Here is a 26,418-nt window from a genome sequence, read left to right as displayed (position 1 = left end):
AGCTCCACGTGTTCTGTTAGCAGCGTAATCCAGAAAAAGGACAGACTCCCTTGTTTACAGAAATCTCTTTATTTCCACATGTCCTATCCTGGAGAGCCTCTGTGAAAAGGGCGCAAATACCTGTGGGCCCCTTCCACCTTGCAGAAAGAGGAAGCATCTTTTTAGTGCTGGCTTCCCTAGGCCAGGCACCTGCGGGCCTCAGCAGCTGAAGGCCCTCTATGCTTCAGCTCTGGAAGGATGCACAGATCTATGCTAGCCCCCATTTGCACAAGTCAGCAATCTGGGAATGGGGGTTCAGGCACCATTCTGTGGGGCCTCTGCTTTCTCTGCAGGAAGCAGCCTCTCTGGCAGGCTCTGGAAGCCTCAAGGTGGGATGGTGGGCACACAATGACCGGTGGGTGCTGCTGCTTGCTCTGCGTATTTGGGGAGAAAAACAGTGCTGAGCCCTAAATCAGAGACATCAATCTGTTGCACTAATTCCTTGCTGAAATATGCATAAGGCTGCTTAACCACACTGATCTGAGTTCCCAAAAGGCCATTTCACATTTCAGTTTCAAGACACCTTGCTCCCTCTGTGTCAGGTTTGCAAATGAACCACCAGTCAAAACAGAGCCACCACCTGGTTTAGACCAACATCAGCTGTTGGTCTGTTTAATCAATTATAGGCATTGGACTGCCACCATGAGCCTGGCTCATGCCAGGATTTTGGAGGCCTGCTAAATATTCCTGATTTTGATTTTGACCTGATTCCTGACTTTGAGGTACTGAGTCGACCTGCCTGTCTTTGGCCTCTTGTTGGTTCCTGCAAAATATGCTGTCTTCCCCTGGCATGGCTTCCTGCAGCTATGGCCATGGTATCTTGTGAGGATGGGTGGCCACAGTCCAGGGACACACTAGGGGGTCTGCACTTATCACGCTTCCCTGTGGCTTCATTACAGGACTGTGAAGACAACCAGAGCGGGAAGGAACCTCAGAGACCTTTGGACCAACAAAGGAAAAAGCCCAGAGGTGCAGGACCTAGATCAAAACCAGTGGCATGCGAATCATTCTGGGATCGGGCCAAAGTTAATTAACAGAGGACCATTCAGTCTCCACCGAGTCAAACAATAATTAGGTTAGTTAGGGTCTCCGAGCCCCAACACAGTCTAGACTCTGAGAGACTGCAATATAGCAATATTCTTCTAGTTTCTTCTCCATTCCAAATCTGTCTTCCTAAAATACTAAATTTTATGAGTGAAAGTGAACTTGTGAACATAAACAGATAAAATATGGGTGTGTGTCCAGAATGGTGACAGATACAGAGAACTGCTGAATGTAACTTATCAGAACCTTACAAACTGGTCTTCCCTCGTGATCCACCTAGGGTTTGTTTTTCCTAGTCCAGGTTCCACAGGAAAGTGTGAGAACTTGTACTTAGGGAAGAAAGACATTACTCAGGTTCCTGCAAGGGTGGGAAATGGGAATGATTCTCCACTTTCCCCTCCAGATTTAGGCACTACGAAGACTGTCAACATCTTCTCTTGGTATTTTGTACAGTACAGAGAGATAGACACCCTACATTGAGTAACGTTTATATTTAATATCAGTGCTGCTTTCCATCTCCATTGAGTTCCCACATTCAGCTCACTCACAGTACTCCAAAGGCCTAGGATAAGTGACCTGTGTGAAAGTGCAGGGAGGTGGTTCTGGAGCGCCTTCAGGGACTCCTCAGGAACTGATGTTTTTTCACTTGTTTGCCTAAGGCCAAGTTCTCTTCACCCAAAAGCATCAGTCAGCCCCCCTTGCTAGGTAATAAAGCACAGTGCTTTGTAGCGCTGGTCACAGTTGGTTCAGATCCTGACTGTGTAACCTCAAGCATCCTATCTGACTACACTGAACTTTCCGTTTCCTCATCTGTCAGTGGGGTAACACTGACTACACACGGTTTCTGTGCCGCTAGCCAGAGATCAGGCATATGACGCCTACCACAGAGTCTGGCACATGGTGAAAGTGCAAACATTTGTTGCTATGGTTTCTTTTTTGGAAGGATTGGAAAATAATACTGGTGGGGCTATAAAACCATAGAACGAGGGGAGAAACTTGTTTATTTTTGCTTTTTTACGGGCTTTCCAGTGAAGACCAGAAAGCCTGCTAGACAAATTCTAAAAGCTGTAACACTGAAACTTGGTTTTTAGGACAAGCAAAGGCACCCTAAATTTGTCTTTTCTGTATACCAGGATGAGACAATCCTATTAACCCATGGATTTAATGTCTACAAAGCAGAAAGTAGAATAACTTGGACTTGAAGGTACTTATGTCATGCTATTTTACCAATTGATTGTTAATGAAACATCTGAACAGTATTAAGCACTTGCTAGGTGCTAGGGATTACAAAAATCAATGGTTGCCACACAGCTCCTGACCATAAACAGCTGACAACTCTATCTGACAAGAGAAGCACAGAACTTAAGTTCTCCTCCTCCAATCTTCCTGTAAGTAGAGAAAGTGATAATGTTACATGTTCTTTGGCTTTATAATGTAGGAAATGTATCTGACTCAGAAGGCAAATTGGGGTTTGAGTGCAATTCTGACACCCAAAAGTTCCCAATCTATGAGCCTTACTTAGTTCTCGAGGCTGCAAAACGAAGGTAACATTGGACCCAAGAAGAATATGAGAACCTAATGAACGTGCTCTAATATCCCCCACGGAAAGGCACAATGGTAATTTTTTTTTAACAATCATGATTATAATAACAGAGGTACTTTCTCATTGGCACAAAAATTAAAGCCAGAACAAAGCAGGCAAGATTAACATGGCCACTCTGTAAGAATAATATGCAAATCTGTAAGGTATTTTCTATAGTGATGAACAATGATTTGCTCCTTAATCTACATTTTCACTGCCCTTTATCTATACCTTGATGATAATTCTCATTATACTGTGTCATAATTATGTGATTACATATGATAACACTTCTAGAAAGTGAGTGTTTTTTTTTTTTTTTTTTGCATGTCCTGTACCTGCCTTAGATATATCTGTGCAAGAAAGTATTTGTTCAACTGATGTAGTCCCTATCTCTCTTATGACTTACAATATAAATTCTCAAAGCCAAGACCTTTGAATTAACTGGAATTCGGGCAAGTCCAGATATACACCACAGCCTGTATCTATTTTGGCTTCCCAACATAAAAATAGTTCATGGTTTGTTTTCAATTGTGAGACAGAATTCCGCCTGCAGTGACTTTAAGCAGCCAAGTATACTGGAAGTGGCCTGGAAAAAAGAGTGGGCAGTGAGAGAAGGGGGGACAAGCTGACTCTGAAAAAGCTGACACAGTCACACAATTCCCATCTATGTGTGAAAACATAAAACCAAAAACGGTTTCCATTGGCAGGACCGTGAACCATAAAGGGGCCACGCACAATGGGCTCCCAGCATTCCCTCACATGCACCCTACTGCAAAGACAAATTTACTTTTGGGTGAGGTGGAGAAATGAAACCAAGCACTGGAAAGATACAGAGTTAGGCCAAAATGATTTCTGTAGAGGTGTGGTGGTGGTGAATGGCCTGGTTTCTAGTCAGCAACAGGGTTGGGATATAGGTGGCCACTCAAAGGCATCCATGTGAGTCTCCAAGGACTCCTCTGTTGATGTCCTCATCACACTGGCTCTGATACCACAGTGAGTCTGTCCCAAGAACACAGAACTAGGTAAGGGCATATGGTGCTCTGACACCCCATCAAGCAAAGTAGGCTTGGTGCTGCCTGACCTCCATCAAGAAAGCCTTGAACCTTTTATCCAGGGTATATTAACTAGCCACAGACAAGGAAAATCTTGGAAAGTTATCAGCATTCCAACTTTAGTAATTAATATGCTCCAAGATTCTATACTACTCTACAACTCTCCCTCCCCCAGTCATATTTTATGGAGCTCCAGATTGTTAAGAACCCATTTGGTCCAACCTGCCACTTTACAGATTTGGAAACTGAGGTCCAGAGACTTGAGGTCACAAAGGTAATCTTAGTGGCAGAATTAGGCCTTGAACCCAGGGCTTCCGACTCCTGTGAGTCCTGTGTTTTTCCTAACACATGTTTTCTCTCAGCACATACCTTCTTTTGTCTTTAGAGACTCAATTTGGAAAAAAAAAAAAAAAAAAAAAGTATTTTTTCAGCCTCTTTCCATTCTTTGTCACAGATTATATTTCAGGCACTAAGTTCCCCATACAAAGGCATCTCTATTTATACAAAGCTGTAAACAACAGGGAAAATAGGGGGAGGGCTGGTAATAGATTTGCACCAAGATGTGCCTGACCTGCTTTTTTTCAACCTTAGTAATTAGAAAGGCAGCAGGTCTGAAGGAATTATTCATATGCGGCAGGAGCCATACACTATACATTTATGTTAAACATGTCAAATCCGATTGAAATCATGCCTGCCAGCACCATATTCCATAAACATTCTTTTCCCTAACTGTCACCCAGACCTCGCCAGCCCATTAATACTTCCTTTAATAGCAGTCTTCCATAGATTCAAATCAGGGATGCTCCACTACACTAATTGCTGTGTTAGGTGAGCATCATAGATTTAAAAAAATTAATAAAGTAAAATTCCTTCAGGCCAATCCTTTAGAAAAATGAAAACACTCAAACTACCATTCTAACTCAAAAATTTACAAAAATATAAACATGAATGTCAGTTAGGGATTTCTGAAGCACTGCTGTGGTGTCATTTCAAGTTGAGCTATTTCCCTGCTTCCCTTCCAACCCCCATTTTTTAAAAGCACCAATACCCTCTGGTCATCTTGTCCCAAATTACCTTAACTAGACTCAGCTTGGTGCTCTGTGGCTGGAAACCATGACGACTACAGGAATTAAATAACCATCTTGCTATGATTCTTTGCCAAGAGTTCAATTTTTCCCCTAATTATTGGTGATAAAGCATCACATTAATTGTATATCACTTAACTTATTGCAATTAATGATTAATTGGATAATCACTGCATTAATCATTGCTCAGTTGATAACATGGGGGGGCTCTTAATTCGAGAATACACACATTCAAATCTATTCCAGTAAAAGAGAACAAGGGTCATTTTCATGTTTCAAAAGAGAAAACCACAAAGTTGGACAGTGGCAATAGCTGTGCATTAGGGAAGAGAACAAAGAACTTTCCTACACCCTTCATTGGCCCACAGGAGCACATCACACTTTCCTTGACAAGATGTGCCCCAAGGGCCTGTACATGTGCTACCACTCACCATCTTGGAACTCTCAGGTGGTTGGGACTAGTGGATATCCCTTGTCTGTGTTTCACAGAGGATGTACCTGAGCCGAAAGAGGCCAAGTGCCTCAACCAAGGTCATATGCTGGCTGGTGGGCTTCCTGACTCCAAATCTAGTCTTTCCACATCACCATCCTGCTTTCAGACTGAGCACAACACCAACTCCTTACAAGATATATGTCCATGGTTGATAATCCAGTTCATTTTGAACATCCTGGATGTTGTCGTGTTACTATAATCACTGTACAATGTCAGGAGACTTCTGCTCCTTATACTCAGACATAGATGAAAACTAGATCAAATGATCAAAGTGAAAATGATCCTTCTCTGAGAGATGGTATATTGGTAAGAGCTTGGGCTCTGTCCTAAATTAGAATAAGTGGAAAAGCCAGTGTGTAAATCTGCACCTGTCTGTATACCTTTTGGCAACTTGCTAGAGTTTCTAACCTTCCTTTTTTTCACATCATGGCACACACAAAATGATGGCAAACTGGGATAAACAGATGAAGCAGGACCTGTGTACCTGTGAGCAATTCACGGCATGCCTGCTGGGAAGGACAGGTGTGAAGCTCTAGAATGGTGCCTGGCACAGGGTTAGAGCTTTATGAAGCCTTTATAATTACCGGACAGTTGCTATACCTATGATGCATTCTTTCAGGGTTAGTTTTGTTCCTTTTGGGTATCCATAAGCTGCATGTGTGGCTCTTTAAATTTAAATTGATTAAAATTAAATACAATTTAAAGTTCAGTTCCTCAGTGGTACTAGCCAGACTTTACAGGCTCAATAGCCATATGTGGCAAGTGACTATTGTATTGTTCAGGTCAGATACAGAACATTTCTATCCATATCGAAAGTTCCATTCAACAGCACTGATCTATAGTAATATTGCTCTGACAACTATAGGCGTTCCTAAAATCCCCAGAAGAGTGTTAGATTCCCTGAAGGCAGGCCCTATAATCTCACTGAATTTGTGATCAGTAGAACTCTGCCCAGTGCCTTGCATGGGGTAGGGACCCAGCCATTGATCGTGGAACTGACCCTACCTTGGTTCAGATCACTATCTTGCTTGCTGTGCTGCCACCCAGGGTAAAAGACCTGACATCTGAATAAAAGAATCCCAAAGAGGGACACCCAAAAAGGAAACCAGGAGGCCCACTCCAAATGTAGAAATAAGTAGCTGAAAGTGTTCAGTAAAGATTACCCATTCCTGCACATACCCCAAAACTACAAAATCAATAGCTGAGAAAATGCCAATTATCCAGGCCCATTTGAAATATTATTAATCTGCATCATGAACAGCTGCTAATCAACATAACAAATTGTGAAATCACTATTTATTTACTTGCCAGGAGGAAGCATTCCCCATCACGTAATCAGATAGGAACAGCTCAATTTAGGGAGAGAATAGAACAAACGTAGATTTTTAAAAAATATATAAAATACTAAGAATCCAGAAGAAAGCTCAGAGGAGGTTGCTGGCACCTATATCGATTCCAAGATCAAACTGGCCCAAGTACCTTAATAAAGCCTGTCATTACACACTCAGATACTATAGACAAAATTATGCTTCAGGTCAAAAGAGGATCATCTGCAGGAGTAGGGAAAGAATTTTCCCCTCTCTTTACTACTGTGCAGCTGGCAAGGTGCACCTCTGAGTTATTCATTCAATCACTCATTCATCCATTTTCTGTGTGTCTTTTGGAAGTAAAGATTAAGTAGGTCTGTTGCTTGAATGAATGCATGAGAAACGGGAACCTTATTAAGGACATTCATTTTTTATGGTGCTTATTTTACGTCTTTTAGTAGTCTCCTGACTGCCTAGCATGTCCACTAGTGCTGTGAAGACACACTCCCACTGAATCAGAAACACTCTGAATAAGATTTAATTGAACTGCTCTCAACAAAGCCTGCCCTAAACTGGTTGGAAGGATTAGAGAAGCACATATTGAGTGGCTATCATAGGGCAGCACACACAGTAGGGGCTTTGCAAATGGTGGCTCCTGTTTATTATTTCTGTAGTGCCTTAGCACACAAAATGCAGAAAACATATGCACCAAACATCATTCGCACGATCCCACTAAATCCTTGTATGTTGCGCCTCCCTCAGCTCAAAATTCCGAGGAGCCACATGCTGCCTTGCAACAGAGGACCCAAAGAGAAACTGCTACCAGTTTTCCTCATCTTATATATCACTAAACCATTAAACAAACAACTTACATAGAGCTTACAACATGCCACGCACTGTTCTGAGCTTCCCGTAGTCAAATAATCCTCACAGCAATCCTAAAGAAATAGGTACCATTTTTAATCCTCATCTCATCTGAGGAAACTGAGGCACAGAAAGGTCAAGGTACCTTGAGTGGGGTCACACAGCTAATGAGTGGCAGAGTCAGGATTAGAAATCAAGCACCCAAATCGTGACAACAAAGGACAGATGGCCCAGAAGGTCACCCAGTCGTCAAACTGTGTTTGTGAAATCCTTTTCCCCAGCTCACTTGGTGATCTGTTTAACTGCTATCTGAGCCATTTGTTTCGCTCGCATTCAACGTTGAGGCAAAACCAGGATCATGGTCCAGGCAAAGCCCCACAGGAGGATACGTCCCCCACTACATTTAGGGCCTTCCTTTGAGCACAGATGGTCATCCTCTATTCCTCGGTCCTACCTTACAAATCCTCTTAGGGTGTTTGGCCGTAACCCTCAATGTTTTCTGGAGTTCAGGCTTCTGGACACCACACAGGCCAATCTGAAGGGGAACGCTAAGCACGGTGGGCAGCAGAGTCCACCTGGTGTGCCGTCCATTCATTCGGCTGCAGTATGGCCCTGTCTCTGTCTCCCAGGAAACACTGAACAGTAGTGCATCGCCCACCCTGCGTATCCCTCCCGATATTTGGGAACTATTGTACTACCTCTCTAATTTCTCTTTTCTAGGCTGAATGACCCATTTCTTCAGCTTCTTCTCAAAGGCAATATTTCTCAGCCCTTCAGTCATTTTCATTGCTCTCTTCTGGCCTCTCTCCAAGATTCTGTATCTTGTTTAAATAGTGAAGGCCAACATTGAATATGATTTAAGAACAGTCATGCCTGGAAAAGTAACAAAGGCCCAATGAATATGGGCTCTAGAAAGTAAATATTTTCTCAAAAACAAAAGTATTGTAATATTAATCATGGTAGTAAGAATTACGTTGATCAAATAAAATCATTTTTGTTGCCTGTCACATCATTTCCTCTTATTTTCTAAAAGACTTAACTGTCCCCTAAGTCTTCTCTGAAGTGACTTTGCTCCTCCTCAGAAACCCTAAGCTTTTTTAGTCTCAGCTCTTCTTCCCTTCAATATAGAAATCTTATCATCTTGAGAAATGGCCGTCCTCCTCTCAACACCAGTTTTTCCAGAAATAGCACTTTCTGTCTTGGCTTCTTCAATGTCTTCTGCTTTGGGTAAGATGTCCCCCTTCCTGGCTGCACTGCTTGTCTCCCCTTTGGGTGGTTTTCAGCATGTGAGTGCTCACCCTGGGGGAGGGGGAGGACAGGAAGAATATCCAGGGCAGGCACCACCTGTGCAGGGCCCTGCCCAGGCCCCCAGATGCAGGACAAAGATCACCCTTCACTGCTGACTCCCTTAGAATTTTTTTTTTTTTTTTTTTGATCACCCAGGCTGGAGTGCTATGGCATGATCTTAGCTCACTGTAGCCTTGACCTCCCTGGCTCAGGCACTCCTTCCACCTCAGGCCCCCAAGCAGCTGGTACTACAAGCATGCAACACAATGTCTGGCTAATTTTTTGTAGACACAGTGTCTCACCATGTTGCGCAGGCTGGTCTCGAACTTCTGAGTTTAAGCAATCTGCCGACCTCAGCCTCCCAAAGGGCTGAGATTACAGGCGTGAGCCATTATGCTCAGCTGAGAATCCTTCCCCCGCCCACCACTCCTCCCACCCCCTGCTGAGATAAGAGTCTCACTCTGTCACCCAGGGTGGAGTGGCAGTGGCTGGCACGATCAGGGCTCGCTGCAGCCTCAACCTCCAGTTGAGGGTTCAAGTGGTTCTCCCACCTCAGCCCCCCGAGTAACTAGGACTACAGGTATGTGCCACCACACCCAGCAAATTTTTTTTTTTTTTTTTTTTTTTTTGAATTTTAGTAGAGACAGGGACTCGCTATGTTGCCCAGGCAGGTCTTGAATTCCTGGCCTCAAGTGATCCTACCACCTCAGCCTCCCAAAGTATTGAGATTCCAGGCATGAGCCCCTGTGCCTGACCCTTAGAGAATCTTGAGGCTAAGAATCAGGGGTGACCCTGATCAAGTTCCACATGACAAATCCCTCCACTGGCCTTGGGAGCAGGTGGGACCAGCGACTGGACCTTCAATAGAGGAAGAATGACATCAAGGGCATTTTGGTGAAGAGCCACCAAAGAGAGGTGACCAAAACTGAGATGCTCTTGCACAGAGCTTGGCACTTACCTGGATACTCAATAAACAAGTTGGCTTTGGTGCCACTTAAAAAGCTTAACCATTAAAACATATAGTATAATATAGTATAATAAAGGAGAATAAAGGTGACTGCTCAAAAAAGCAAAATGAAATCCCCCTCCCACATGACCAAAGCCAACAGAGTTTTTCTGGGCAGACTAAGGATGTGTCTGCTCCCTGACTTGTTAGCTCCATTCTTCCAGGGAAGGAAAGATTAGAAGGTTCGAGGGCAGCCACGCACACTACCTGCCCACTTGCCCTGGTCTTTCTCGCCTCCACCCTCTTGCTCCTTAGCAAGCTCCTCTGGATCAGCAGCTGTTTCACTGGGTCCTTCAACATCTTCAATGGCTTCTTCTGAAACAGAAGAAAAACATGTCAAGGGTTAAAAATGAAAAGAAGATGAAGGACTTTTGGCCCCTATTGCAAAGAACTGCCAACCACAAAACAGACACCAATGACTCGTCCCCCTTCTCTTTCCAGAGGCTCCTGAGAGGCTGACTGTGCTAAGGATATACCAAGGTCTGGGTAAGCAGTGCGGACTTTCCTTCTGGGTAAACAGCTGGTATGAGGTTGTGACTTGCCCCAGACATGTGGCCATTAGGTATTTCCAGATAGATTCTGAATGCTTCACTTGACTAGTTCTAACTAAAAAACCAATCCTGGCTGAAGCAGCAGCTCCACCTGAATCCCTGAAGTTGCATGCAAGTGTTTTACACTTGAAAATGCAATACGTGGCCACCTGTTCACTTCATGCCTAGCTCCATTCCCAGAGCCTCCCAATGCCGGTCTAGGCATTGGCCTAGACCACCCCCCAGTCACTGACCCCTCACAGGGCTCACAGTGCCTATGCATGTGCCAGAGGGTGTGGGAGTTGTTGGAAGTCATTCAGGTTGTGAAGAGTCATAGAGTATCAGTGATATGAGTTCATCAGTTTGAAGAGTTCCAAAAACCAAATGGCATCTTGTGAGCATGCCAGGAGGCAGTGGTGGGAAGTGAGATTTGTAGAGTAAAGGATAAAAATTTGTAACAGAGTCACACACTTTCTTTTTGAAGCAATTCCATCCTTCACTCACTACAGGTTTAAAACTAATGCAGGAAATGTCTCTCCAGTTCAGTACACAGTGCTACAGTGAAGGCAGAATGATGGCTGCCAACGCTAGGTTGCTTATGAAGTGAAATGTCATTCGGCCAAGTGGGGAAGAAGAGAGTAAGATACTCTAGATACTGAGGGAAAGAAGGGGAGACACTTCTCTCTTGCTTTCCTGGCCCTCTGAGTCACATTACCCAGAGCATGCATTCAGTAAGAATGGGCTAAGGGAATGAATAAAGTGGACAAACCAAGGTGAAATAATTTTAATAAAGATGAAATTATTAGGAGGCTATGAAGAGGACATTTTCTCAGGTGCACAGGCATGAGGGCAAGGATGCCCACATCTGTCAGTAGACCAGACCCCAGCAAGGAAGTACTGGGTCTGGCTTAAGAACACTGGATCAGGCCTCTGTTGAGCACCGCCAGAGGTCTCTCCAACCCCAATTCTACTTTTCGGTATTTTAAAGTATCATGCCTTCTGACCCTCTAGAAAACAGCCTCTACCCTGACGCTACTTTTCAGTTTTTCAAAGTGTCATGCCTTCTGACTGTCTAGAAAACAGCCTCTAAATGTATCTCATGAAGAAAGTAGGAGTACAAAGTAAATTGGTCTTAAAGAGTTTCAAAAACACTGAGGAAGAAGGTGTCTATTTAGAATCAGATTGTCTTGACTCAAGAGATGACAGAGGTCCAAGGTCTGGAAAACTGAACTAGTGTCATAAACGTTCTTTCTTCCTTACCACCAAGAGGGAGCTTATGAGGCAGTCACTGGGAACACAGGTGAAATACGGTACTGCTTATTTTCATCTCCAACTCATATTCCACATATAATTTCTATGTCTCCTTCTTTGTCTCACTGCACAATAAAGTCAACATCAAGTTTCCCTACTCTACCCTTAGTTCAAACAGAGAAAAATTAGGCAACCACAGCTTGAAGTCAATCAGTTACAGAGCCCCACATTTCGACACCATACATCATTTAGCAGAGAAAACATGTATAGGTGTCAGTAGAGTAATAACAAATTACACAGCATGACACAGGAACTATCTTCATTATGTCCAAGTGGGATGTTCCGACCACATTTTTAGGCTTTCAATAAAATTGTTCAACACTATAATAAAATTCATCTTTGAATGGTGATACCAGCATTCGGTCAATGAATATTATTACATTAGGTCTACCCAGATGAGCTAGGTCCCTTAAAGGATCCTTATTTGTCCTAATACATGCTGTGACACAAAATATCTGTAGTGTTGATACATTTATGCCTAGTGTTCCATTATTGGAACACTAAGCTTGTGGGAGTTATTTATATCCTGCTGCTGAAGGTCATCACCAGGGTCTGATTTTTCACACAAAAAAATTTTTCAATCTCTGGCATAAATGGGTTAACCAAATTTGATTAGGCAAAGAGATGGCTCAGTGGCCTCTCATCTCTAGTGCATACACATGACCACCTTAGATGGGGAGAGTCTGACACCTACAAACTACAGAACACCCTGAGATGGTGATGAGCAGTGTCTGAAGGTGCTGCTCAGCAGACATGGGAAGGGATGTACCCACTGGGGGACCATCTCCAAGCCAGCACATTATACAGCCTGCAGCTATCACAGCAGAGCATTAAAAACTCACGGTCACCCGACACTGACCCCAATTCTTTGAGCCTTACCAAACAAATTGTTGAGAAGCTAGAGACTGTAATGTATAAGCAGATCATTGATGCATCAAGCATGGAAACTGCATGTTGCTTTGTGAATATTCCTGGAGCTCTCATTCTGTGAGCCCACTTGGGCCTTTGCTTTCTTCCCTCCCTGCCCTACTGCAAGCAGAAAATGAAGGCAGCTGAGTTCCGATGAGAGGATCAACGAAAGAGGTTATTTCAAGAACTTATTTTGCTTATCTCTCTTTTTTTTAAAAGATTTACAAATCAAGTCCTCTTCTTGAGTTCCTAGGTTTAATATTATCATTTGTGATTCATTCACTAAAAGACTGCTCTATGCGTGGTGGAAGAAGAAATGATTAGGAAAATCCTGGATAAGCCAGCTCCCTTTCAAGGGGATCAGTGTAGTGTCCTCAGCCCCCCACCCCCACCTAAAAACCAGGTCCCATTCAGCCCAGCCAGCTCATCTCTGCAGTTCCAGCTGTGACCTACAGGTGTCGCCCTCCGCATGGCGAGGCCCGGAAGGGCTGCTGGCTGCAGGAGGCAGACGAGTCTGGGACACCTAACCTGAGCATGTGGAAATAATATATGTCTTCAAGTGAACTGTCTGATCCTGTAGATATAAAATAGGATGTTCATAAGCAGTTACACCATCTGCCTTTATACCATCATCATCAACAGCAAGAGGAAAAATAGCTCTTTAAAATGGATGAAAGCCCAGGCTGACAGTAACCGGAAAACTGTGAGCTCTGAATACCAATAAAGGTAGAGAAATGATTAAAAAACAGAGACGCAAACTGAAAATTCCTCTGGACAGCTCAGGCCCACGATGCTTTGCAGGCAGGGTGTGTTTTATTGGTTCCGAAAGCATAAAGCAAGCTGCTTACCAAGAGCCAGGCCTGGGGAAGGGCTTGGTCTCCCCGCCCTGGAAACACGTGGGAACCAGGGGCAAAATGGCATCCCACTTTGAAACAGAAGTCTGCGTCCACACGCTAAGCTCCTAGGGCTGTTATCTAGGAGCCCTTGTTCTCTTTAGGAATGTAGATTTGATACACACATGCTGGAGAATGGAGGGGAGGTTTTTTGTTTCTTGCTATTTTTCCCCACGGATCACGGATTGCATTCCCCCCTCTTCTGCGAAGTTCAGTGGCAACTGGCTGGGTCATTATTACAGAGGCTGCAGATTTTTTCCCCCTATAATATCAGCTACTGACAGATGATGGGAAAAGTGAAGACTTGATGGACTGATGATCAGTTTTATCTGGAAAATCCTGTCTTTCCTATAGAAAAAGAGACCAAGACACATAACAGCCACTGTGCCATTTTTAAGGCTGAAACAGACAAATCAAAACCATCTTCTCCTTCAAGCATTTAACGGTATTTCTGATCCCAACCAGAGCACACTAGGAATGCTTTCCCAAGGGCATGGCCAGGATCTGGGAGAGGAGGTCATCCCCACTCCCCTAGTCCCACCCTGGTTCTGGGCAGGAGGTAGCAGGCCCAGTGCCTCCCAGACAGCTCTGTGTTTTAGAAGACACCAGAGAAGGTGCCTTTAAAACCCCTGTGGAAGCCCAGAGTAGTCTCAAACTGGAGTACCCCCTCCTGTATGTGTTTTCATATTAAAGAGTTAGGGAAATAAAAGCAAATATTGGAAAACTGTAATGTCTTCCTAGGGTCCCTTCTGCCTTTCATTTCCATCTTCAACGGTGACTGAAGGCCTTTAAAAATCTCTCTTCTGGCTGGGTATGGTGGCTTATGCCTGTAATCCCAGAACTTTGGGAGGCCGAGGTGGGCGGATTGCTTGACCTCAGGAGTTTGAGACCAACCTGGACAACAGAGTGAGACCCCCATCTCTACAAAAAATGTAAAAATTAGCTGGGTGTGATGGCACACCCTTGTAGTCATAGCTAACTCAGGAAGCTGAGGTGGGAGGATTACTTGAGCCTGAGCAGTTGAGGCTGCTGTGAGCCATGACTGCATCACTGTACTCTAGCCTAGGCAACAGGCAACAGAGTGAGACCCTGTCTGAAAAACAAAACAAAACTCTTTCCATCACCACCTCCTTTTTACAACTACTTCTCCCAAATAGCAGTTACTTACTAGTGCTTGGCCAAATCCATTCCATCCTGCTCATCAGTCAGGCCACCTGGTTAAGTGCAGAGCCCTCAAGTGCAAGAACTCCAGCAGATAAATACCTTCTAAAGGGGAAAGCTTCCTAGGATAGCTTCAGTTTTCAAAGGGATGATACCCCAGTCCCAGAAAATTTCCCTTCAATCAAAATGGTTTTGCTGACCACAAATGCAAATTGATCTCTTAATATACCTTATACTTAGCATCTTGGTAAAGGTGACTGCACAATTCCCCCATCGGTGGTGAAATCTGCTTCCAAAAGAGGCAAGCGTGCCAACTGGCAGCCCTATGGGAATTTGCACCAATCTCATGAACAACCTGGAAACTGGTTCGTGAAAGCAGCACCAGGCAGAAGCCAAAAATAGAGGTGGCATCACCACAAAGTCAGCATTCAACCCCGCAACCTCACTGAACACACTCCCTGAACGCATCACCCAAGAATATGTTCCAGTTGTTTAAAAAAAAAAAAAAAAAGGTACTATTTTCCCAAATAATGGGGCCGAGTGACATGTCCATGGGGGGTATTCTACGAATCACTTACAAGCTTGAAGGAAGGGGAGTCAATCAATGATTAAGACTAGTCCCTCTGTTCCTAACTCTTAACAGGATAATGCAGATTAATTCAAACCTTCCCCAAACCTGACAAAGCCCCCATAGTGCCTTGGTGTGATAGAAATTTGGAAATTCTCCTAAGAATCAGGGTATCTGTACCCGAGGCTCTCACATGATCATGTTACTTAAATAATACACCAATCTGTGATCCCCGAAGAATGAAATTGTTCTTTCCTTTTTCTTTGGAGGGAGCGATGTTTGCGGGTGGGGGTGAAATAAAGTGCGTTTGCCTGTCGGCAGGCTCAAGAGCTGAGAAACATTAGCTGTCATGAACCACAATCAAATCAGGTTTGAAATATTTAGCAGTGGCTTGGAAAATGCGGCGGTGCAGCTCTGACAGGCGAGATGTGCACAGACACCCACTTTCCATTATAATGGAAATATCAGGCCTGTTCTGAATATGTATAACCCAGAAAAATGTATTGATTTTTCATTCGGCATTAAAAAAATGAAATAGCCTGCAGCTGTCAAAAGCCTTTTGTTAAAAGCTCATCTTTCCTGGAATGAGGTTTACCAGAAACAAGTTTTAATTGTATATAGGACCTCTTCTTTGAAAAACAAAATAACCAATCTGCTTACTTTGAAGATAGAGTTAAAGCTTTTCCTTTCTCCATTTTCAACCTAATTAACCCAAGGACAACCACTGAAGCAGGCGGGAAAGGCGGGGTACACCCTGACCATCAGGAGTGACATGGAGGGTGGCAGCTACAAGTGGCGTTTGCTGGTGTCTCTGTAGTGGGTGGAAGGAAGGACTCGGGGATGTGTCTCGCTCTCTTGTTCCTCTGACTCCTGTGTAGGTGCGGCATCCTGAGACTCATTGTATACCCTGGCCAATCACTTTTCTTTAAGCCTTGGCTGACACAACTGGAAAACGAGGGCAGAACACTCTAGCGTGTCCAATCCTCTTGGCATTTTGTTATCAATGGGAAACCTCTACTGGCTGCAAATATTCTACAGAATATGCATGCTTTATTTTGCAAATACAGGTCAAATCAAATCCCACAATATAAAAGATGACTACTAAGGCCTAGACCACTTATTTCAAATAAAATCCAGTGCGTTATAATTCTGCTACAATAGAAACTTAGAATACAATCTGTAATGCTGATAGACGGGCAATTGTGTTGCTCCCAGCTTGTTACTTCTACTCCCGTTTTCTCTCTCCAAGCCAGAAAGGAAGAGGCTAGTGGTGGTAATCTTTGTGACTACACCGATGGAGGTGTTGTGACTACACCGATGGAGGTGGGCCACTCTCTATGCCATTCTCCCTCTGTGACTTTTGGGCAAGTGGAATCTCATCGAATAGTGACCAGAAGTCCTGCCAGTGACTCTCCATGTGCCCCAGCTTATATCCTACCTGTACCGTGACAGCCAGATCCAGAATGTAGTAGCCTACTCTGCAGCATCCCTGACACATCTTCTCAAATATTTACTCTGTGGTTTTATTCCATGGTGTTCTTCCAGCCCCGACAACCCGGCTAGATGCCCGAGAGGTAACTTCCAAGCAGTCAGGTTTTCTGGGTGACAATGCCCTGCCTCAGAAATTTTCCCTTAAATCAAGGTGGTTTTGCTTACAACAAGTACAAATTGTTCTCTTCACACACCTTACACTCAGCATCTTAGTAAAGGTGACTGCATGTTCTCATGGATGTCCACGGAAAAGGGAATTTACCAATCTCCGTGGAAATCCTCTGTGGATAATCATCTAAATTAAAAAAAAAAAAATTACCAACCAACTTTGCCCATTCCGTCTTCCACCTCTTAGCAGAGTATATACATTCACTGAGGAAAATGCCACATCACAAGAGGAAGGGCCTGGGATCCAAACCAACACTGATGAGTGGGACATCTTGAGCTAACCCGATGGTAGTCCAGGCAGGAAACCTCAAAGGGGTGAGACTGAGTGCAGATGTGTGTGGGCGGTGGGGGCAGGGGAAGCAGGCAGGGGCTCTACAGCTGGAGCATCTATTTACTCATCAGAAGTGTAATATTTTTCCATCTTCTCAGGATATCATTTCTTTTCCAATGGGCAAACTCCAGTGCATGAATAAAGCTCAAGACATTCATGCCCATTTGCTCTCTGCGTGGATGATAAGCAGATGGGCCTGCCGCACTCCTGTGGGCCTGGGCCTCTAGAAGCTGCCTCTTCATTAGGACCCAAGTGCACTGAGTCAGTGAGACACAGTGTGGGAAAAACAGAGGCAGGTCTCCCTCCAGGGGCGCCATTGCCTTCATCCTTTTCCATTTTCTCACCCACTTAAGCTCTCTGCCATGCGAAAGACCTTTCACTATCTGCTGGACTAAACAGTCAGGGGTCAGCCTAACGCTCCTACAGGTAATTTTCCCACCCTGGTGGCTTACCAAAAATAAGTAGCCAAACTGCTAACAAACTGCTAGCTTGTTTTAAACAAAACAGCCTTCTTGAAGATGACAATGACACAAACAGATTTCAACCCTCTAAAAGTGAAGAGGATGGAATAAACAAAGAAACTGGGGTCACAGAAAACATCAGACACACACCCTGGCTCCAATGATGATTTCTTTTTTTTTTTTTTTTTTTGAGACGGGGTCTTTCTTGGTCACCCAGGCTGGAGTGCAGTAGTGCAATCATCGCTTACTGTAGCCTCAAACTCCTGGGCTCAAGCGATCCTCCTGCCTCGGCCTCCTGAGTAGCTTGCACTACAGGCACATGCCACCACGCCAGAATACTTTCTGTATTTTTAGTAGGGATGGGGTCTCACTATGTTGCCCAGGCTGGTCTTGAACTCCTGGCCTCAAGTGATCCTCCTGCCTTGACCTCCTGAGTAGCTAGAACTACAGGTGCACTTCACCATGCTCAGCTAAGTAAAAAAAAAAAAAAAAAAAAATTCCTAGAGATAGGGGTCTCACTGTGTTGCCCAGGCTGGTCTCAAACTCCTGGGCTCAAGTGATCCTCTTGCCTTGGCCTCTCAAAGTGTTAGGATTACAGATGTGATCCACTATGCCTGGCCCTACATACTCTTTTTCACATGGATCCTTTAAATAATCATTTTACCACAAGAATTCTTTTTACCACTAGATGCTCGTTTACCAAATACACCTAGGGCCACAGTGCCTGTAGTTTCTGGACAGAGCTTGAAAGGTGGTGGAGAGCTGCCAGCTTCCAAGGGGGTTGCAGCAGGGAGGCCCTGCAGGAAAACCCCACACTGAAGGAATTCAGCCTCCTGACCGCCCCCACCCTGACCCCCGTTCCTGTCCCCCACAACCACCATCCCTGTGTTTTGGCATCAGGCTGTAAGAATCAACACTCTGAAAGCAACTCTGAGTATTATTAAAAATGACTAATTGGAGAATAGAGACCATTTATGCTTTTGTATATTTGAAGATCTTACCACTGTTTACAGAAACAAGAAAAATGGGGATTGTGTGGCAAGAGGCAGACTGGGAAGGGAGGGCCAGGCTGCAGCCTGCCTTCGTGTTCCGCCCCTGCTGGGCAGAGTGTGGCCCAGCTCAACAAGAACGCAAGCCTGGGGGAGCCTCTCTATTTGCCTTTTTACTTAACTTCACCTCCAACTTGAGCATTGACAGGAGAGAGCCTGTTAAGAGTCCAAAGCGGCCAGGGCCTATTAAGGCCTCCCGGAGAAAATTTCCCCTCTTTTGAGCTGTCCCTCCTGTGGGAACAGCACAGAATGCCAGAGCATGAAGTGAAAAATGCTGCCGTTGTGTGGTGAGGGACGGGTCCTGCCATTTTTCCTCTCCCAGGCAAGACCACTTGGCCATTTGAACAGTTTGTCAAAACCACACTAGAATTACGGGGGTGGGTGGGGGTCAAGAGAGGAGAAAAAGGGAGGAAACGCCTAGAGCCAGTATTGCAACACGTTCCATTTATCTGTGTTCTTAGCAAAAGCACCTGGGTTGCCCCCTGCAGAAATCCAGAAAGGATAAAAGTAAATGTGCGGCGACAAAGCACAACGGAACGAAATATGTTGCAGACTCACCTGGTGGCTATTCACAGGAAGATTTTTTTTTTTTAAATAACTGAAAGGTGTGAGTTCCAGTTTGTAAAATACAAACCCAACCCCAAAACGCTCTCGGAATACACACTAAGTAAGAAACCTAGCTAGGTCCCAGCACTCTGAAGTAAACGGAATTCAGCAGGGATTAGTTCCCTGGGATTTCTACGGAGCCATGATTGTTGCTGTTACTTTCACACATGAAATGTAAAAAAGGCAAATTCCCCGAGCATGTCTGTAGCAGAGTGTGATGTGATTGTGTTGTCATTTATGGGAAATAATCGCAGGCCCATCTCTCCCTTCTCCCTCCCCCATTTTCCAGTCCAAATAACCATGAAAAATTACACTTCAATGTCAGGGCGACGACAAAGGAGGCGCGCTCTCTGGGAGCTCAGCGGATTTGCAGGGGTTTTTCCTTTCTTTGGACAAAAACTACCTTCAATTGTACTTCATTTAAAACGTGATCTAACAAATGCATTTTGACAAGTTCCTTTCTCTTTTTCTCCTTTCTTTCAAACAGTATTTTACACAGTTTAACCTCACACCAAACTGGAATGTTCTAGAAAGAAGGGGCATGCAAAATAGAAGGTCCTTGATACCCAGAAGGGTGTCCCCCATCTCATTAAAAACAAAGTAGTCAAGAAAAATGATTCCAACACAGTATGCTACTGGGAAAGAGAGGAGGATGTGAGAGAGGAAATAGTATGTCTTAAAGACAGAAAATTTGATAAAGGCCAAAGAAAAGCTGGAGTTGATAGAAAGAGGAAGGTCTCAATGGAGTATCTGCTCATCAGAATTAACCATTTTGTGGATTCAGAGGCATCATCTAAGGTGTCTAGATTTATGGTCAGAATCGGGGGTTCATGACAATGTGGGGGGGATGAAGAAGGGGAATTTCCCTGATGGAGTACCAGTTCCCTCCTGTCCCCTTCCTCTGTAGGAAGCGGCATTTTTCAACAGAGCAGATCTGCCTGAAAGGTTTTTAGCATTCCAGGTGTGAGGCTGAGCAGTCCCTACAAGCATCTGTCTTTCAATAACAACCTGCCGGAAATAAACACTGCCAGGTTTCCATGCTGGGAGGGAAGAAAACAAGACAGATAAACACACATGAGTGATAGAGAGTAAATTAAAAAAATTTAACAGTTTCCATTAAAGAAGACTGGTATCTCCTTCTGAATCAAAACTGACTTGGCTTGTCAGGGAGAGATCTTATGCTTAATGCAAAAAAAAAAAAAATCTGTGTTTCTTTATTTATTTTTAATTGGAAAATGTTGGAAATATATGGATGAAAAAGAGTCAAGAAGGGCCTGTAAGTGTACTTAAGGATCTATATACAAATGAAGGTGTATGGGAAATGAACAGGATGTACCAGAAGTGATACTAAATGATGGTGATTAGAACCTAATGGGTATAAGTGAAACCTTGTGGGATGGCTCTCGTAACGGGAACATCAACGGTGATGGATGCAATCTATACAAGAACGACAGCCAGGGAAGGGGAGATGGAGGGGCAGCCATGCAGGCCCAAGGCATTTGCAATGCTTGGGAGACACAGTTTGACAATACCAATGGGAATGATGGAATATTTGGGGCAAAGAGAAGCAAAAAAGCAAACAGAAAAAGAGAGAGGTAAACATTTTGTGTCTGACCATCGAAACAAACGGCACACAACAGAGAAAAATAAAACCATGACTCCAGAGGTCTGAGTCACATGAGGATACAAATGAGGGACTTGAATTCCCTGTTTGCCACCTTACTGTGAAGCCCACAGTGTCTGAAGAATCTCTAGCCTATTCAGAAAACAGCTTCACCCTTCCAAAGCACAGAACTCAGGCAGAAATATGAGTTTACTCCCACCAGTGGACAGCAGAATCAGGAACTGACTGTCAATGAGCTTCGTTTTGCATGATCATAAGCCACTAATATGCACAGCTGGTAAAACAAGCTGATTCATAAAAACAAAGCACAAACAAAAGGCTTACACTTTCCAAACCAAATCTGGGGAACAGAAATCAGGCCAACTTCAGGCAATGTTGCCCCCAGAAAAACACCAGCTAAATCTGCTCTCCCTTGGCCAGCCCCAAGCATCCACAAAGGTCACTGTGTATTTACAGGTTGCACATTCAAGAATGCAATGCTAGAAACGTGTGAACGAACACCGGAAGTGGCCAAGGAAAGACCCTTACAAACTGCAAGCATCCTGGGGAGCCTTCGGGTGCCTACCACAAATTCCCTGGTGCCAGCGCAGAAGAACCTAACTCTGCCAGAAGCCAGACCCAAGACATTTCAAGGTGCATCTACACGTGGAAAGTCAAAAACTGGGCCACTCTCCAAAAACCATCCAGTCCCAAAGCGTGCATGTTTGAAACAAATAGGCAACAGAAGCAACATGTTTCAGTTATTTCCTGGGAAACTGCAAAAAAAGTGAAGCAGGAAGCTGAGGTACAGAAAAAGTCCAGAGGTTTGTGTTCAAGAGCTTTCCTCCATTAATGGGGTTTTTGGAAAAGCAGATGGAATTGCTAACTTGTCATTTTTAATAGGCACCTTGTACAGCTATTCTATGTCCAAAGGGAGAAAGAATATTGGATCTTCCTCCTCCTTTTTAGAAACTCAGAAAGTAATGCCAGTAGTTGGATCCAAAGCCTCTATTTTTTTAAAGCTTGGATCCTGTACAATGAAATGGTCTTTTGCTAGGGTTTAACAAAATGCCACCCCCACATCCCTTTCACAATGATTTTAGCTACAGCAGCGCTCCTCAAATCTCCCACAGCTACTAAACTGCCCTGTAGATTCAGCCTCAGGACTCGCTGTTTATCTATTTAGCTTTTCCTCCCGTGAGGTGTTTCTCAAACCTAAGAACAGGCTAGCAACCCTTGAAAAGCAATACATTCCGTTCCACAAATGCATACAGCAATACCTCTCAAAGCCCCAAAACACACAGCGATAGTCATCAAGGCAAACACTTGAATAAAAGTAATTTAACTTCTAGACTCACACCCCATCCTGTTTAGTGGGGGGAATATTCAAAAACCATAAATACATGAAACCAGAGAGAAAGAAAACGTTGCCATGAGATGACAAAATCATCAGGGATCAGGCAGAAGGTGCAGTTTAGTGACAAAGAGTTGGTACTTGAGACAGAAATAAGGGATCTACAGAAATTCGTAGCACACAATTACATTTTAAAGAAATAATCTGGGATGCCGAGATCCTTCCGTGTGCACACTGCAGTTGGAGGAAGTACTAGAAACCCACTGACAGAAAAATCCTTACTTCAGACTTCCCCAAACTTTCGTAAGTGAGCAACTTGGTGGTTGTTGTTGTTGTTGTTGTTGTTGTTGTTGTTGTTGTTGTTTTTTTTTGCTTTTTGTTGTTGTTGTTGTTTCTTTTTTTGAGACAAGGTCTTGCTCTGTTGCCTAGGCTGGAGTGCAGTGGCACCATCTCAGCTCACTGCAGCCTCAGCGTCCTGGGCTCAGGCAATCCTCCTGCCTCAGCCTCCCAAAGTGTTGGGATTAGAAGTGTGAGTCACCATGCCCAGCCAGCAACATTTCACAAGTGAAATATAGAAACTGGACAGTGAGAGAATAAGGAAGGGAAACTCGAAACAAGTGAAAGGTTCTATTTCATTTTGTAAGGCCAAGATTTTAGCAAGGAAGGGTAAAACAAGCCAGAGGTGTGAGGGTGAACTAACCAAAGGGCAATGCAACACTGAAGATGAGACCGCCCCATGATTAGAAAGAATAAAGTAAGTGATTCTTCACTTGCCAAGCAACATCTTCAAATACGAGGAGGAGGAGGAGGAGGAAGGTGATTTAGATGGAAACCAATGAAAACTTTCAAAAAACAAACCCAGGTAAGGCTGTATCTTAAAATTAAATATATATTATGGTTAAAAAAAAACAGATCAATTTCTGTTAAGAAGAGTTAGCCTATGAGTTGACTCAGCTACTAAAGAACTTTGATGAAAGGTTAAAAAGAAAAGGAAATGTTCCAGGAGAATGGAAATTAAGACAGAAAACAGCCTTGAAGACAGGTAACCTAAATAATGGAGATACATAAGCAAGAAAAGATAGAAGGGACATTGGATTAAAAATCTAGCTGTGTAAAATTTAGCTGGATACAATTAGGATGGCAAAAGCAGAAATTTCTTAGGTGTTTTAGAAAATATAACAAGGATAACTAGGCAGAACAGTTCAAACACGAAGAGAGCATAAACATGAGGGAAGGAGGAATGAAGGCTGTTCGCAAAAGCCTGGTCACTGGAAGCTTCTACCTGTGTTTTTAGGTATTTGGGGGAGGTGACCACAAGTAGCTTAATTTTACAGACTAGGAGACCAGGGATTAGAGCAGGATAGGGCTCCAAAGCCACATAGTGAGGAAGCCTGAAGAAGGGTGTCTAAAGGAAGATGAAGGCCATCAGCTGCGGAGGGAAGAAGTGCTCTGGGAGACGCTTACACAGTCAAACAAGACAGAAGCCAAGGGCAGTGTGAGTGGTGCAGCCTCACACCCCCCTCCCTGGGCGCTGGCTCTGCAGGAATCTTCCCTCAATCAAGGTGGTGATATTGAGGCAGGTGGATTCTAATAATGGTACCATAGTTGTTCAAAGCAATGCCTAATTTTTCTTTACATTTTAAGACAAATGGCACAGCAAGGATAAAAAATGAACTCACCAAAACCAAAGCAAACCCCACGATACACAACACAAAACCAGCCATCCTGTTTCCAGGCACCTGGTACCCTGTTAACTTCCTACCCAGTGGCAACATGAAGCCCCAAATAAAAGCATCACATTTAAAGACAGGACAAGTCTTTAAAGAGACAGAGAGATAGCTCTCTCTCCCCCTCTCCTACATCTGCACACACTCACTCACTCACATACTCCTCCCCTCCATGCTCTTTTCTGGAAAGGGGGGAATCCCAGAAGTACTGCTCCCAAATGGCTTGGGGCAGAGCTCATCATTGATATTCTGGATCAGGGTGAGGTCGAAGGCACTGGTGACGGGGTTGCTGTCACAGCCCCGAATCCCAGCCACAGAGAACTAGCAAAAGCCAAGTAATTGCTTTTTCCCCTTCCACTAATAAGCTTTTCAGCAGAGGAAGAATTCAGCTTCCTGTAGTCAACAGACCCTTTTTTCCCTGCCTCTCCTCACTCCAAATAATCTAAAGTGACTGCAATTTCAGTCCTGGCTCTCCAGCATTCAGCTCCACTGGCTGAGGTCAGAGGGTGTCAAGTGAGGGCTCTCCATTTCTTTTCTACTCTGCCTTCACACCGCCCATGCTTCTTTGTAACTGAGGCAACCTGCCTCCCTCGCCCAACCATTACACGCACCCCCAGCACACAGACTTCACATTCCAGGAAATTTTTTTTAAGGCCCAAAACACACTGCGGGTTGGGGGTGATGGGGGGGAGTGTGTCTCTTTGCTGTAAACAACTGATTAATAATAATGACTGACCTCAGATGCTCTGGCGACCCGAGCAGCTGATATCCCAGTTTTTAGAAAATGCACTGCAGCAGGACATTGGCTTTGTGGTGGTTAAACCATGTGGCTGGCTGGTTGTGTGGTTTTTGGTTTAGTTTTATGCAAATGACTCTGGTTCCTAAATTCTTAAGATCTTGCTATGCGTTTGTGGCATTGGTATCTTCAGGCCTGGTTCTGTGTCCAATCAGAGGCAAGTAGACTGCCCCGAAAACCCTGCCCCGCCCCCTCCCCTGCCTCATTTCCCAGATGAATGAAACACTATTTCAATTAAGACTGGCAGTAACATTGCTCCCCTTCCCTGTCTTCATAGATATCTAAGCCGAGAGCGCAGACAGAACTGAAGGTGAACAAACAAAGGGTAACAGAATGAATGAGAGAATGAACAGGTGCATGAGGGGAACGAGGGAGGCCCCGGCAGGTTCCTGCTCCTCCGCGTGGTTGAAAAGAGGGCAAGGGGAGGACACCAGAAGCCTGCTTCTGGAAAAGCAGCTCCAAGCGGGGGAAACAGAGGCAGGACTGGGGAGATGCAGCACACTCCTTCCTCCCCCTGCGCCCAGTGCTTGTGAAGGTCTGGAAGGGAAGGAAAGAAGGGAGATGCACCTGAGAAAATACAGGAATCCCCTCCCCCTACCACCACACACACGCCTAGAGGACGCACGCTCCTGGCTGCAGCCCGGCCTGTGATGGGAATTTATTTCCCTCAATTATGTGCTCTTGTCCCCAGTCTCAGTTCATCAGCACAGTGCAGCCAAGTCAATGAAAGGCTCCATAATGAAGTAATCACATGCACAGGGACATCCCAGCACCTGCCCGCTGGGCTGGCAGGGCTGCAGCCACACCCGGCCCTGAACCAAGCCTGCGTGGGCTCTTCACCCCCAACCCACATCACTCCCCCATGCCGTGTGCTCCTACGCTCTGTGTCACGGCACCCCCATCCTGCTCCAGGAGCCTGTGCTCCAGCTGCCATCTTCTTTGACCCAATCCCAAATGCTCTGATTGCAAAGGATTTGTGACCGAACCAATCAGTACAAAACGCTGATGACTTTCCTCTTCTCCTGCCTGTGTAGACCCCTTCACCACAAAGAGCCTGATCATGAAAACCAATACCACGTGCCCAGAAAGCCTCCATTGGCTTAAGTCATTAGCAAGTATCTAACAATAGCAACACAATCATCACTCAACTGAAGTAGATAGTATTAGGACTCTCATTTCACAGATGAGGCTCAGAGAGGTTAAATTACTGGTGAATGTCACATAGCTAGGAGGTGACAGCTGATGCCAAGGACCATATGTTTAATGGCTACCTCTAGAGGAACCATGGTGGCCTTCACAGAAGAACACACACTTCTGCTTGTGCTGTCTGTCCATCCACCCACCCACCCATCACATATCCATGGGGTACCTACTCCAGGCACTGACAACACAGCTTGAACACAACAGGAAAGCCCCTGCTCTCATGGGGCAGGGGCAGGAAGGAAGGGGGAGGGTAAAACACAGTAAGAAGCTCAGTAAGTGAGCATATTCTAAGTCAGGGGCTGCTAAGGGACAACGATAAAGTAGAAAAAGAATTCCAGGGAGTTCCTTAATATGGGAATCTCAGGGAGGGTGGCATTTGCACACAGACGTGAAAGAAGTGAGAATGGGAGCCACAGGAGGCTCACACAGCAGAGGCATGGTACGTGCAAAGGCCCAGGGCACAGCAGGAGGGCTGGCCTGCTGGAGAAGCGCTGAGCA

At 44.6% G+C, this 26,418-nt stretch overlaps 1 protein-coding gene, 1 long non-coding RNA gene and 1 other non-coding gene across 7 annotated transcripts in view; 1 reads left to right on the top strand and 2 right to left on the bottom strand.

Annotated features, from left to right (window-relative positions):
- The window catches only part of LOC105491334 (uncharacterized), a 371,652-nt gene extending 362,277 nt beyond the window's left edge, over positions 1-9,375 (top strand). Inside the window, exon 7 of the long non-coding RNA XR_011616557.1 lies at positions 939-9,375. This is a non-coding gene — a long non-coding RNA (uncharacterized lncRNA). The remainder of the gene's footprint in view (positions 1-938) is intronic.
- Positions 1-26,418, bottom strand: part of LOC105491339 (zinc finger homeobox 3) — a 482,043-nt gene that overhangs the window by 39,096 nt on the left and 416,529 nt on the right. For 4 of the 5 annotated variants that reach the window (XM_071084854.1, XM_071084853.1, XM_011757674.3 and 1 more), the window contains one exon: positions 9,967-10,074. In XM_071084854.1, the coding sequence (XP_070940955.1) occupies positions 9,967-10,074 (108 nt within the window). The remainder of the gene's footprint in view (positions 1-9,966; positions 10,075-26,418) is intronic. The other variant, XM_011757675.3, reaches the window with a different exon arrangement.
- On the bottom strand, positions 2,100-2,159 carry LOC112428313 (U7 small nuclear RNA). The gene has a single exon (XR_003020348.1). It is a non-coding gene; the product is annotated as a U7 small nuclear RNA (small nuclear RNA).

This window comes from Macaca nemestrina, chromosome 18 (genome assembly GCF_043159975.1).
Source record: "Macaca nemestrina isolate mMacNem1 chromosome 18, mMacNem.hap1, whole genome shotgun sequence".
In the NCBI taxonomy this organism is placed as follows: Eukaryota; Metazoa; Chordata; class Mammalia; order Primates; family Cercopithecidae; genus Macaca; species Macaca nemestrina.
Note: the sequence above shows the minus strand (reverse complement) of the source record. Positions and strands in the feature narration are given on the sequence as shown.